The sequence below is a fragment of the Dermacentor silvarum genome, chromosome 10 (assembly GCF_013339745.2).
Source record: "Dermacentor silvarum isolate Dsil-2018 chromosome 10, BIME_Dsil_1.4, whole genome shotgun sequence".
Lineage (NCBI taxonomy): Eukaryota > Metazoa > Arthropoda > Arachnida > Ixodida > Ixodidae > Dermacentor > Dermacentor silvarum.
This window is the reverse complement of record NC_051163.1, coordinates 7516110-7530128: the sequence shown is the minus strand read 5'-3', so window position 1 is coordinate 7530128 and position 14019 is coordinate 7516110. Positions and strand designations below refer to the sequence as shown.

The following is a 14019-nucleotide window of genomic DNA, read 5'->3' as shown; positions in this document are numbered from 1 at the left end:
TCACGGTACTTCCGTGAATAATTAAAATAATATCACTAATTATAAATGTTTAATTAATCACGGCGCATATTTCAATCTACGAATTGTAGCTAGTGAACTTGCAAGGCATATCGACTTGGAACGGATTCTGAATATCGCGCCGGTTTCGAGATATGTGCCGTCAAACGTGCGATAAAAATGCACTGCCCCGAAAATTTTTTTATGAAAACGCTGTTTTATGCACTGAAGCACAAAAATGACTAACGCCAATGCATTTTGTCGGACACATTAAAGATTAATATCTCGAAACTGATGTAGTCCTGAGAATTCGTTCCAAGTAGATACGCCTTGCGAACTCGCCGGCTATAATTCGTAAGACTGAAATGTGTACCGTAAAGTAATTAAAACGTTAATTAGTGTTATTATGTTAATCACTCAATTAGGCATTTTGATTTCTTGTAGAAGTAATGGGCCGCCTCATCGTGTAATTTAGCTCAGGGGTTGGAATTGTGTTATATGCCACAGGCAATGTTTAACAATTTGGTGCAGGTAAAAACAAAAAACAAATATGGTAATTCAAATACCGAACATAAAGGGTGCTTGTACGCGAGTTTAAAGCCCGGTTGTTGTTCACGCCCTGCGATTGAGGTAAAGGTTCTGCGTGGGAGTGTCCTTATAAAGTCTCAAGCGCGAAGGCACCGCGTGGGATTGCGTTGAAAGCCCGCCGTGGGGCGTACACCGATCTAGGGGCGCAAGACAGTCCACCGCACTGTGAAGAAGTATACTCTGTTCCTTGGGGTCAACTCCGATTTACCTACGCTCCCATAAGACAACCGTTGACACGATTTGAATGAAGAAGAAGAAGAACGTAAACTTTATTGCATATATACTTAACTTTTTGACTATCGAAAAACATCTTTATATATGTGGTATTGTATTTCTTTTTCATAAATGTTGCCAGAAAACTGTAATCTTATCCAAAACAGAAAGACTACCAAGTTTATGCCTCCGCAACTTCGCACCAAGAACAGATATATCGAAGTTGTGTAAACTGCCTACTACACGTTATGGTGTCTGAAGCAGACAGATTTGGTGTAAATTATAGAGCTTACGTAAAATATTTAAATTATTTAGGGCAGGTTTGCGAGACGTATTCACAAATTAGTGATATTCTTCAGACTAGTTTAACATGTACCAGTTTTGTCCGCTTTAGAAATTCGTGCAATTCCTGTCTGTTTTCGTTGAGGAGTTGCACAGATCAAGGATTACACCAATCTCTCTCTCTCTCTCTCTCTCTCTTTTCGATTTGGGGTGAGGGTAGATTTTTTTACCGGTGACACACAGTGCATTTTCTATTGTGATCGAGCCCCATCGGGATCGAATTTCTCGATCGCAATTGGTTCATTTGCGCAAGCTGCGGTAGAGTCAATCGCGGTCGAGGTAATCGATCCCGATCGGGCTCGAAAAATGCACCGTGCGACACTGGTATTAGTTTCTGTAAAATATTGAAAGCTTTTATAAGGTAAAGTGTTATAGACAGCTTATTAAAGTTTTCTATTAAATGTGACATGCCTCGTCAAAATCGGCTCAGCGGAGGGCACCCGCGAGGTAATTAATTTGGTTCGATTCAATTTTATAGAACATAAGCTGGCTGAGATTTACAATAAAGATTAACATTAAACCAAGTTAGACATCAAATGCCTTAGATATGATAATTTCATCAATTTGACGGGGAAATGTTGGTCGCTAGAGAGGCCAGACTGGCCGTCCCCTTCTTTTCTATAACAGTGAAGCTGTTCAAGCCAGCCGTAATTTGTGGTTCGTATCAAGAAACTTATTAAAAAAAACTTTCTTGTCGAGGCGGGATTTGAACCCGCGTACCCACGGTCCCAAGGCGAGCGTCGTAACCACTAGGCTTTCTTTCTTTTTTTCTTTTTTACTAGGCTCTACAGCCACGCTTTTGCCAATTTATGCGAACAATATAGTATCGTCGTCTTCGTCCACAGCTGGCGCGTTCGCACGCTCATGCTCTGCGAGGTGAAGAAGAGGTTTTGAGCGCTATGCTCGGGAGAGAGATAAAGAAAATGAGAGCGAGAGAGAGAGAGAGAGACGCATTCACAGAGCGGGTCTGCTGGAACGCGTTGTCGGCATTGCAACGCGGTGTGTCGGTGTTGCAAGCTGCGCTATGCAACGCGCCTTCCGGGAAATGCTGGGCTACGATCGCCAAGCTTCGCTGTTTCAAGCGTTGCGCGGCCGAGTGCAAAGTTAAGCGTTTTCTTTTTCTTTTTTAAATGCCGCACCGGCACATGGGTGTGACGCCGCGCATGGGCCTCAACCCATGCGACTTGAACGTATGCGGGCTGTGGAGGCTGTGAAAGCTTGCTGCAGGTTCAGCCCTGTATAGGTTCAGCCCTTAACGTACAGGGTAATACTTTTCCATAGATAAACAATGAACGGGACGCCAGCGCAAGTGCGCGATTTCACTGGAAAGTGGTGCTTGTTGGCCTCGCCACCCGTCTCTCGTTCTCCGCTCACGGTGACCGTTTTGGAGAAGCGCTTTCCAATGCAGATCCACAATTATTATGTCCTCTTTGGTGTCTGTTTAAATCGGTGTGTCTTATAAGTTACATGAGCGGCGACAGCACGGATCGCGTGAACCCTGGATATACGTCAGCGACACATGCGTGCATATGTGGCAAGCGTACACGTATGCGCGTCTCCTGCGTGAACGCATATCGATCACGCAACGCCTGCCTTCGTTGTCGCTTCGTGCACGCGGAGTGTGAGAGACCGTTCTATCAGAAGCGACAAAAGTCGGCGTTCGACCTCGGCTCCGCAGGGCTCGAGCCGGAAGTGAGCGCAATTAGGCGAGACTGGTCCGCTGCACTGCATATCCGGTCCCTCCATGCAGCGCCGCTTGCTCGCATGTTCGACGCCTGCCCGATTATTTCCACGCCAGGAATGCGCCCAAACCTGTACGGCGTGGACCAGAGTATACTTTGCGAGAAAATACTAAGCAGTTTTGTCCAAAGTCACAGCGATAGCTTATAGACAACTGCGTGACGACGCGCAGCTGAGAATCCTTTTTTCATTTCGTTCCTCAAAATCGTTCAGAATAGCAGACTACACTGCGTAGCACGCAATTCCTAAACGTACAGTGTGTTGCATGACTGCGCAAATTGTGCAACACGCACTGACATTCTGTGTAAATGCACGCAGGCTAGCCTTGCGTTGACGCATCCATTAGTAGGCACCTATATTAATTATGCATCGGACGGGTGTACGAGAGGCGACGTCGTGCACACCCGGCGACGTGTCAAACGCCAATAGCGGCTATATCAGTTTTTTTTTTTATATTCTAGATCAGTTTTTTTTTTCCGAAATTTTAAAAATTGCCTGTGACATATGGCACAATTCTAACCCTTGAGCTAAATTACATAATGAGTTGACCCATGACTTCTACAAGAAATCAAAATGCCTGATTACGGCGCATATATTTCAGTCTACGAATTGTATATAGCTGGTGAGTTCGTACCCACTTGGAGCGGGTTCTCAGGACTGCACCAGTTTCGATATTTATGTTCAATGCCAAACACATTGGCGTTCCAGTTACTTTTGTGCTTTAATGCATAAAACAGCGTTTTCTTAAAAAGGTAACTGGAACAACAGTGCATTTTTACCGCACGTTAGACGGCGCATATCTCGAAAGCGGCCTCAGAATTCGTTCCAAGTGTCTTGCAAACTCACAATTGGTAGAGTGAAATATGTGCAAATAAACAAGTTATTTAGCGTTAATTATTCAATTCAGCATTTTGATTTGTCATAGTGTCCGCCTCATCGAGCAATTCAGCTCAAGGGTTAGAATTGTACTGTCTGCCGTAGGCAATTTTCTAAAATTTAGCGCAACCAACAAAAAAAAAAAAAAAGAGAAGAGAGAGAGAGAGAGAGAGGGAGAGAACACCCTACCATTGTAAATGTCGCATATATCATTGAGTTCCCACGTAGGTCCGCACTTGCATCTGCGGCAAATGAAGTTTGAATGCAACATAGCTGTTCCATCAGTTCATATGCGTGCGTCGACTGTGCCCGGTATTTTACATAACAGCTACAGCTGTGCTAAAGCATCTGCGAATTAACAGGGAGTTTTGGTGTTTGTGATGTATTTGTATTTGTGGCCTGGCACCAAACTTCGCCGTCAAGAACAGTGAGGTCTGCATTAAAAAAAGAGACGAAACAATACCATTGTTCTGGAATAACCCTAGAAACACAAAATGGAATAACAATAGACGGAATAACAATAGAAATAATTTCGTGAACGTTGAGGAATGCGAACACGAAAGAAGCGTACTTCGCCTTGAATGGCATAAACGCCATGCACCAGACAAGCTCTGCTAAAAAACTCGGAAAGCCGAGAAAAGCACGCACGGAAATAAAATAATAGAAGCTAGTGATCCATGCTTTCTGCGAGTAGCGATCTTGACCGACGATTTAAAACTTGAGCGTACGCAAGACGCGGGACCTACCAGTACCGAAAAAAGGGCATGAAAAGGCCGATATGAGCACGCGAAATAGATGGTCGAGGCCTCAAGCAAGGATGCACGAATAAAAAATAAATAATAATAAGGATAAACTAAAAGGACACAACACACAAGCATTAACGGACGAGTCCAAATTAAGGAAGCGGCCTCACTCCCGCCAGCATTGCGGGGAATGTACCCTTGCATATATATAACGGATGGCATATAGAAAAGTGCGGTAGAGGTATACGCGGCGACGCCGCACTCTTGCACAACTTCATTCTCGCTCACATCCTTTCCGTTTCTTCTTTTTTTCTTTCTTTTGTATTCTCCCTTTCTTGACAGCAGCGAACAGAGCCATTGTGTTTAGGAGCGCAAACCGAAAGGCAGGCCGCGTTTGGGTGCACTTGTGTTGTACGTACATATACATACAGACACGGGCTTCCGCACGCGGCCCTGAGACCGCGCACAGTTTGCGTACCACTGCCGGCCGTTCTCAGCGTGCGGCGGTCGGTGTCGTCCTGCTGGGAGCATCGAAACGGAGCGTGACTCATGTAGAGTTTCGAGCGGCAGCGTGGGCGCCGACCTGTCTAGCGTGCAATGCGAGGCCGAGAGGCGCCGCAGATCCCCTGTTCTCTCCCTAGGAGAGCCTTGCTCGCCTAGAGATTCCCTAGCGACTCCCCAGACAACAAACGCGCGCGTTTGCCGAGGTTTCGGTTTCGAATTGGCGCCGCTGTTGCGCCATTGATCGCGTCGGCCAGCGAGAGGCATTTCAACTCAATGATTTCGCCTACGAGACGGCGCATAAATGCATACTTTGACGCACAGCACAGCTTTTCCGTGCGGCGACTTCTTTATCTCTTCTTGCAAACGTGACGGGCAACTGAGCTACATTTAAAAAAGGCTGTCATGCAAATCCTTTCGTAAGGTATCACTTGCGTCCGCCGCTTGAATAGGTAACTCAGCAGATCAAGGAGAACGTATGGCTATTTGTTGTTGTCCTCGTTGGATGGGCATTAAAAGCTTCGTGAAGGGTAAGCATACAGGGTGTTTCATTTTAGCTGCACAAAAATTTTAAAAATTGCCTGTGACAGATAGCACAATTATAATCCTTGGTCTAAACTACTTGATGAGGCGGCCATTACTTCCACGAGAAATCAAAACGCCTAATTAACTAATTAACATAACTACGCTAATTAACGTTTTAATTAATTATTTTACGGCACATCTTTCAATCTACGGATTATAGCCGCTGAGTTCGCAAGGCGTATCCACTTGGAACGAATTCTCAGGACTGAACCAGTTCCGAGATATTAATTTTCAACGTGTCCGACGAAATGCATGGGCGTTCCAGTTAACTTTGTGCTTCAAAGCATAAAACAGCGTTTTCCTCAAAAAGTTAACTGGAACGCCCATGCATTTCGCCAGACACGTTGAAAATTATTATCTCGAAACTGTTTCAGTCCTGAGAATTCGTTCCAAGTGGATACGCCTTGCGAACTCAGCTGCTATAATTCCTAGATTGAAAGATGTGCCGTAAAACAATTAAAATGTTAATTAGAGTAATGTTAATTATTCAAGTAGGCGTTTTGATTTCTCGTGGAAGTAATGGCCGCCTCATCAAGTAGTTTAGATCAAGAATTATAATTGTGCTATCTGCCACAGGCAATTTTTAAGAATTTGGTGCAGCTAAAATGAAGCACTATATATATATATATATATATATATATATATATATATATATATATATATACATACAAGGTGTTTTATTAACAACGCAGATCAAGGATCCCGATAGAATTGTTATGTGTACTCTGCTACTGAAAATATTAAGTGTACGTGCAATAATCGCATAACTGCAGGTCCTGAAAAGATTTAAAATCATATCTAGATCTCGCACTTTATAGCTACTTCAAATATCACGTGTATTCCTCACTGGGAGTTTTGTCGCAGCAATTCCCCTCCCCCCAATCACATTTTTCTATTTTCTTTACACAGCAGCAAACCTTGCAAATTACGCAAGATGTGTTACGCAATTACGCAACCAGGAAAATATGTAGCACCTCTTAGGAACTGTCTCTGATTGCGTGTTTACTCGGACTTTCGATAGCAGCTCCAGAGCTTCAGGCGCGCAGCAAGATACTCTAGACTAAGAGTCTATATTCTTAGAGAAGGCTCTTCAAACCATGTTGAAGTAGCACAATGCTCTTTTTTTTTTTCCCCCGCATGGCACGTCCAGGGCAGTCCGGAGGCACCGTACCCGCCGGCCTTGCCCGAGCCGGGTTTCGTGACGCCGTCCGGCCCGGGCGGCAAGCGCGTCCGCTGCATGGACATGAACCTGTACGCCACCAAGAAGAGCATCGCCCAGGGCATGATGGACATCGCGCTGCTCACGGCCAACGCGTCGCAGCTCAAGCATCTGCTGCACGAAGGGCCCGAGGCGAACCGCTTCTACGGGCTCACCGTCGCCTGCGTCGCTCTCTCCATCGCGCTGCAGGTATACTCACAGAACACCCATACGTATACTCTCGGTGAACGCGATGTCAAGTTTGGCGTGCCGTTCGCTGCGCAGGCCGTCACGTGATCACAGCTACTGCTGAGGGGCATGGCTGTAATCATTCGTGCTTGCGCGATGATGGTCCCACTTGTAATTGCAGTTCGTTTATTCTTTTTTTGCAAATGGGCATACATGTCGAATACCATGGTAGCCAAGTTCTTTCGGTTTTAGCACCGTTTCAAGAAAGCTCGCACCCTGAACGATTTGGCGACGTTGGGGTTGCTCTGTAGCAACCACATCTGTCTTCCTGCTGGGTACTTTAAAAGGCTGCTGCTTATTCCACCTTTCCCGTGCTCCGGGCATTCTCAAAACGCACCAACGTGGACTGCGGCGAAAGACAGAAAGTTCACCCAGGAAATATATAGAAATTTCGTGCGCCCACGCACCACGTCTTCTCCAGTGGATATCAGTGGCTGTGTTTCACTATCATGTGCTGGCTCTTCACAGCATTCGTCTATTGATTCTACTTCAATACCTAAAGCTAAATCACTGTGCAGCACTCATCTAGCAATTCCGCTTTTAGTGTAAGTTACGATATGCTAAACGTTTTTATTCTAGTGCTTAAAAGGAAGGTTGTGTGTTGTGTATCCGTGTTGTGTATGTACGGTCAATGATACGGTGACCTGAACGTTACAATGCAGGTCATGGTGGGAATACTCTTGATATTCAACGGCCGATACAACATCAACAAGACCCACCAGCAGCGGAGAGCGGAGCTGTTCAACAATGTCATAATCATCGGGGTTTTCCTCATAACGGTCATCAACATATTTGTTTCTGCATTCAGTGGTCCAGAGTAAGCATCTCCCATTGACACACAATAGAGTTTGGTGCACTTCCGCAACGACGTAATGATCCGGAATGGTTGTCTCTTTCATAAATGACACAACAGTTATAATGTGAATGTTATAACAGCCATTGCTGTTGGAAATCAAACGAATGTATTGTCATGAAAACATAGTACCGCCCAGATTAAACGGCGCGGTATTGTGGGACACGTTTTCAGCAGGCAATTGCACATTTGAACCATTGAACAACTGCTCTGATGTATTTAATTGCGGTCTCAGGAGAAAATTTTTTAGAGCTGATGCAACAACATTTATTCATTTTAAAAATTTTTTCTGTTTTCCAGTTCTCCCAGATGGTCTGAAGGCTCACGGCTACCTTGAAAATGTGTATTACAAGCATTCACTTGGCATCTTCATCTGACATTGTCATCAAGTGCTTCTTTTCCTTGTGTGCGTGCTGCAGTAAACCTTAATAGCAGGTGCTTTAACGTTGCATATGCTGTCACGTCTGAAGAGCTGGTGCTGTACAGCATTCGGTGACCTACGGCTAGTCGTGTCTCAACTTTAAGGAACTTCTATATGCAATAAAACAGTATTGGTAACCTCTGTTCCACTGTGCTATACTTCATTACCCACCAAGTGGCAATGAATGTCAGTGTGAACTGCCGACGCTTCCACCTCTTTTTTTTTTTTTAGATTAGGCGCCCGTTCCTGCGTCGAGCGTTGGCGTTGTCACCCGTAACCGAGCGAACGAACACAGCGAAAGACGAGAGCGAACGCGGCGCGCAGCGGGGGATGAAAGACGCGAGGGTGCAGCGGAACCCTGAGGCGGAAAGCGGTATGGCGAAAGCGTGAGAAAAGCGTAGTGCAGCGACGGTAGCTACGAGATGGCGCCAGAGTAGTGTGCGTCGTCTGGTAGATTTGCCGGTGACTTCTGCTGTGAATTGCGCCCACGCGTCACCCCCGCGCTGGCTCTCGTGATCGCCAAATTAGCGAGGCAGTCGCGCCACACTTCGCTCTGTTCGCAACGTGTCGCACGAGACATTGTCCGAGCCAGCCAATATATCGCGAAATGAAAACACGTATAGAGCTGCGCTCAAATTTCTCATTAGGAATTAAGTATCGTAATCGTCGGTCAATCTTTTTCACAGCGAAGCTGTATGTGGCTAGCCGATTCGTCCGTCTGTCGCCTGTACGCCGAAAACTATCAGCATCCGCAATGACTCGAGCGTCGTCGTCGTCTTCCACAGCGGGCTCCGTTGCCGCTCATCATTCCAGCGTAGAATTTCCCCTCTGTCCTTGAAGAACAGTCGGGTGTCCTTCAGGACCCTTTTCAGAAATAAAGTTTCACCACCACTATGGGGAGGCTGCGTTTGCGGTGGTATGAGCCATTCACTGTCTCACGTGACGGACAGATTGTAACCTCATTAAATTGAGAAAGACTTTAATGAACTATCGAGATTAACCCAGTGATAAACACCGGGGCCGCACGTTTCAGCTTCGCTGGTTAACCATCTGTACGGAGGGCTTGGGAGGTGATTCCTTTTTTTTTTAATCTAAAGAGAATGAGAGGAAGGAGCGGAGTTCACTTCAGTGTTTTCAGCTTCCATAAGTGGACTGAGATACAGCACCTACCTTCTCTCTCCCTCTGCATAGATTTAATTAAGGAGATATCGATCAAGCTTTGTTGGGGAATTATAATTTCCCTTATCTTAATTGCGTTACTGCTATATATACTGTGCATGCATGTATAACCTTAAAATGCAAAGTCAACCTTGCGTAGCATCTAAATTGTTCAGAAACTTTATATAATATGTATGTTGACTGTTAATGAACGACATGTGCGTACTTTTTACATAACGTGTGTGTCAGCAGTGTCGTAAGCGGGGTATCGAACCGGGACTGAATCGGGCTCGTTGTTGATTGGGGGAGGGTGGGACCGCAGGCGGGTGCTGTCGCACGTCATTTAATTCCAGGTATCCCTGGCACACACAAATTTCGAGAGCGCACGTACGGTTCCCGGTAAAATGACCGTCAAACAGTTCTCCAGTGGTGGAAGGCGATAATTTTTTATAGCTACTGCCAGGGCCGTAACCAGAGGGAGGGTTAGAGGGTTCTAACACCCCCCGAAATTATCGCAGCGGCGATATACTGTTTAGCCCCACTTACATATATGTCATATTGCACGTATACGCCAAAATGTATATGTTTTGTAATGAAGAGGAGGACAGCCGAAGCGGAACCAGGATCGCCAACGCAATGGACTAGACAGTGCTCGACATGAACCAGTGCTCTTCGCTGCGGACCTATCTGGAATCACGGCCCACGTTCAATAAGCCTGTTTTCAAATTTCACGCCTTATACAATTACTGTTAATTAAAACCTTGGGCGATCGCCAGATTTGATCGTAATGTCGAATTAACAAACGGCGGCAACATCAACGAATTCTAGTTAGCCCAAGTTAAGTGAAACACCCTGTACATGTCGTCGTCGGCCCACAGAGCTCAACAGAGCTCAACACTATCGTCGGCTCTGACAAGATCATAAAAGAGACATCGCTCAGGGCGAAAGTCGTCAGCATTACTGCTAGACAGGTTACTGCGGTCGTGCACCGTCGTCGCCAAGTGATGAAGTGAGCGCGTCTGATGAAATTCTTGTGTTCACAAGCTTTAGTACAGCTACGTAACACCTGCACGCACGAGGTTCTGCCGCTGAGGGTCGCTGGAGGTCGAAATGACCGAAGCGGCATGCTCTCGCGTTCGAACAGAACGGGTTTTCCTTCTATAGCAATCTATGGTTTCTCACAGGGATTTTCAAGTGCGTTCGAATCAAGCGAAAAGTCGCATTAACCGAAGTCGAATAAATGGGAGTCGACTGTACTATGACAAGTCAGCGATGTGCTTGATTCACATTCAATATCCGCCGCGGTAGCCCTGTGGCCATGTCGTAGAGCTTTTGATTTCGAGATCGTGGATTAATCTTGGTGCGGCGGCTGCGTTTCGGTGGAGGCAAAATCCGAAAAGGCTCGTGTACTTAGTTGCATCTTTGGGAACCCTTGGTGGTCAAAATTAATCTGGAGTCCCCCACGACGGCGTGCCTCACAAGCATATCGTGGTTTAGGTACGTAATGCCCCAGAATCGAACTTTAATTTCCCGTGGAAAAGTAAGTGCATATTTCAAAATGGCCGCCGCTGCCTCCACAATGCCCCTCCCGAGAATAATTCCTGGATACGGCCCTGGACTGGGCGGTCGCTTTTGATTAATTAAAGCGGACAGCTGGGCTAGTTGGAAAATAGACGTTTCATGGATTTCCAGCGCTTAAAAGAATTAAGAAAAATTAAGAGGAAAGAGGCAAGACAAGTAGGACGCTGGACCTGTCCTACCTACCAGCGTCCTGCCTGTCCTTGCGTCTTTACTCTTACTTCTTTCCTATTTCTTTTAAGAGCTGGAAATGCATGAAATGTCGCTTTTGATCACACTTGGTATGTAAAGTACATGCGATAATGACGTACGCATTGCTTCTGAGCACGGCTTCCATATTTATGGTTTTATTTTATTTTTGTAATTACAGTGGTGGCATAAAGAACAGCACGGCGTACTTCCCCCCCCCCGCAGTAGTCGTCTTTTCTTTTCTTTCCTTGCAGCATTGGGACACCGCCGAGTTTGTTATACAAAATAAATTTACGGTGTGCTGCTTTAATTCTTTGGTTATGCAAACAAACATAAACATGTTTTTTTTTTAAATTTCTTTTATTTAAAAAATACTGCCAATCCCCTAAGGGATTATTGCAGGAAGAGCACAAGATCAAACAATAAACATTATGAAGTCATAGTAAATCGGTTTGAACCGTCATAGTTGAACCGGTTTGAACCATTACTATTTTGCTCTGGAGTTGAGCCGGAACGAAAACCGGCACCAAAAAACATCTGGTTCAATACTCTAGTCACAAGTACGTCGTGAGTGCAGTCAAGTTGCACATAAGAATAATGCATTCATTTGCTGCCAATTGTGAAAAAAAAAAAAAAATGTCGATGATGCAAAATGCCGTGGGTCATTTTGTGCTCAAACCAACAAATTTCTGTGTAACTGAAAGTTCGCTTCAAAGGGGCCCTGCAATGCGTCAAGGATGGCTGCCATGAGCGCCCCTTTAAAACGGCCAGGCGCTGGTTTGCTCTACCAATCTCTTTTTCTTATTTTGCTTAATGTCTTACCTACCTTTTTTTTTTTTTTTTAACAGAAAAAATTCCCAGCATCGAGCTTTCTGAACCACTATTGGGAACTTTGATTTTGTACGCCTCCGTTGTTTGTGGTCTCCCTCATTTTCTGCCACCAAACCTCCAATCCCCTTTTATTAATCTCGATACTGCGGACATGTTTACTTTCCCCCTGCTATCCCTGAACACAAGGGCTTCAAGGAAGTCAGCGAAGCCTTAACCGACTGCTGGATAGATGTCTTCACATTCTAATAAAACATGTTCCATCGTTGCCCTACTTTACCACAGCAAGCACAGTTTTTTTCCTTCCTCCATGAGCACAATCACAACAAGGGAAAGCTTGGATGGATGGATGGATGGATGAGGCTGAACCCTTTAAATCGGGCGGTGGCATACGCCATCTAGCCATGACTATTAACATATTTTGTACTTTGTGGTGGGTGAAATTTCACCCCTGCCTTGATTTTATCCACCAATGAGATAACCTCCGTTTGGTTATTTCTACCCGCTTAAAGTCTATTTTGCCTTCACTGTCCCTAAACCCCAATGCTTTGAAAAAATCAGCCCCGTTGCTTTGCACTGTAGGGTTAAGGCCTTTACAGAAAAGTATGAGGTGTTCAGCCGTTTCCTCTTCTTCTCCACACGCACAGCACAACGTGTCTATACCTTGGTACTTGACTCGGTACATCTTAGTCCACAATACTCCCGTCCTGGCTTCAAACAACAAAGAGCTTCCCCTAGAATTATCGTAGATATTTTCTTTGGCAATTTCTTGCTTGAAAGTTCTGTATGTTCCCGGGGCTGATTTCGTCTACATCCCTGTTTTCCACAGACCCCTCTCTGTTTCTTTAACCTTTTTCTTAACCGTTGTTTCCTGGTTTGCACCCCTCCTCCAGTCCAAATATTTGATTGACAATTTTCTGGTCAGCTTCCTCCATTTTGTGTCAACATTCCTCATGTACAAATAACTGAAAACTCTCCTTGCCCACCGCTTTTCTGCCATTTCTCTCACTCGCTCCTCAAATTCTATATTGCTGATGGCTTCCCTGCCCTCGAATGACGTCCATCCCATGTCACCATGTACCCCCTGATTTCGTGTATTTCCGTGTGCTCCCAGAGCCAGTCTACCTACCACTCGCTGCTTAACTTCCAACCTTACACGAACCTCTGATCTCATGCACAGGACCGCGTTGCCGAAAGTCAAACTAGGGACCATCACCCATTTCCAAATGCCTCTCACCACTTCGTACCTATTGTAATTCCACAGTGCCCTATTTTTCATCACAGCTGCATTCCTGCTACCTTTAGTCGTTACATATTTTTCATGTTCCGTTAGGTACTCAGCCCCATTGTTAATCCACACTCCAAGATATTTGTACTTATCCACCACCTCCAGCGTAACCTCCTGTATCCTATGCTCGCTGCCCTGATTATCATTAAAAATCATGACTGCCGATTTTTCTTTACTAAACTTCAAACCTAAGCTATCTCCCTCTACCACAGATGTCCATTAATCTTTGCAAGTCTTCCTTGCTGTCAGCCATAAGTACAATGTCATCCGCGTACATCAGTCCTGGTAATGACTATTTAATCCATTCTCCTTGATTGAAAAAGGAAAGGTTGAAGCCAAGTCCGCTCCTCTCTAATTCATTCCCCCCCCCCCCCCTTGTTGAGCAGTACCGATGCCTCGATGCGGCGATTTTTGGTACTACTTAGACAGGGCGTGACGTTTAAGAGTGCCGCTATGATGATTGGTTAAAAATTTAAACTGCGATTTAACGTTCGCACGACATTGCGAGTACTTAAAAAAAGTCGTCGACGATTACGATACTCCCTCATGCGAAATTTGAGCGCAGCTCTATACGTGTTTTCATTTCGCGATATATTGGCTGGGCGAACAATATGTCTCGTGTGGCACGTTGCTAACGAGCGAAGTGTGGCGTGACTGCCTCGCTAATCTGGA

At 45.3% G+C, this 14019-nt stretch overlaps 1 protein-coding gene across 3 annotated transcripts in view; it reads left to right on the top strand.

Annotated features, from left to right (window-relative positions):
• The window catches only part of LOC119466595 (ninjurin-2), a 56884-nt gene that overhangs the window by 26852 nt on the left and 16013 nt on the right, over positions 1-14019 (top strand). The window contains exons 2-4 of one of the 3 annotated variants that reach the window (XM_037727117.2): positions 6736-6993; positions 7695-7849; positions 8186-8449. In XM_037727117.2, coding sequence (XP_037583045.1) covers positions 6736-6993; positions 7695-7849; positions 8186-8222 — 450 coding nt within the window. In that variant the 3' untranslated portion in view covers positions 8223-8449. Of the gene's footprint in view, positions 1-6735; positions 6994-7694; positions 7850-8185; positions 8450-14019 lie in introns of those variants that run through there. The other 2 variants (XM_049657631.1, XR_007464075.1) reach the window with 2 other exon arrangements.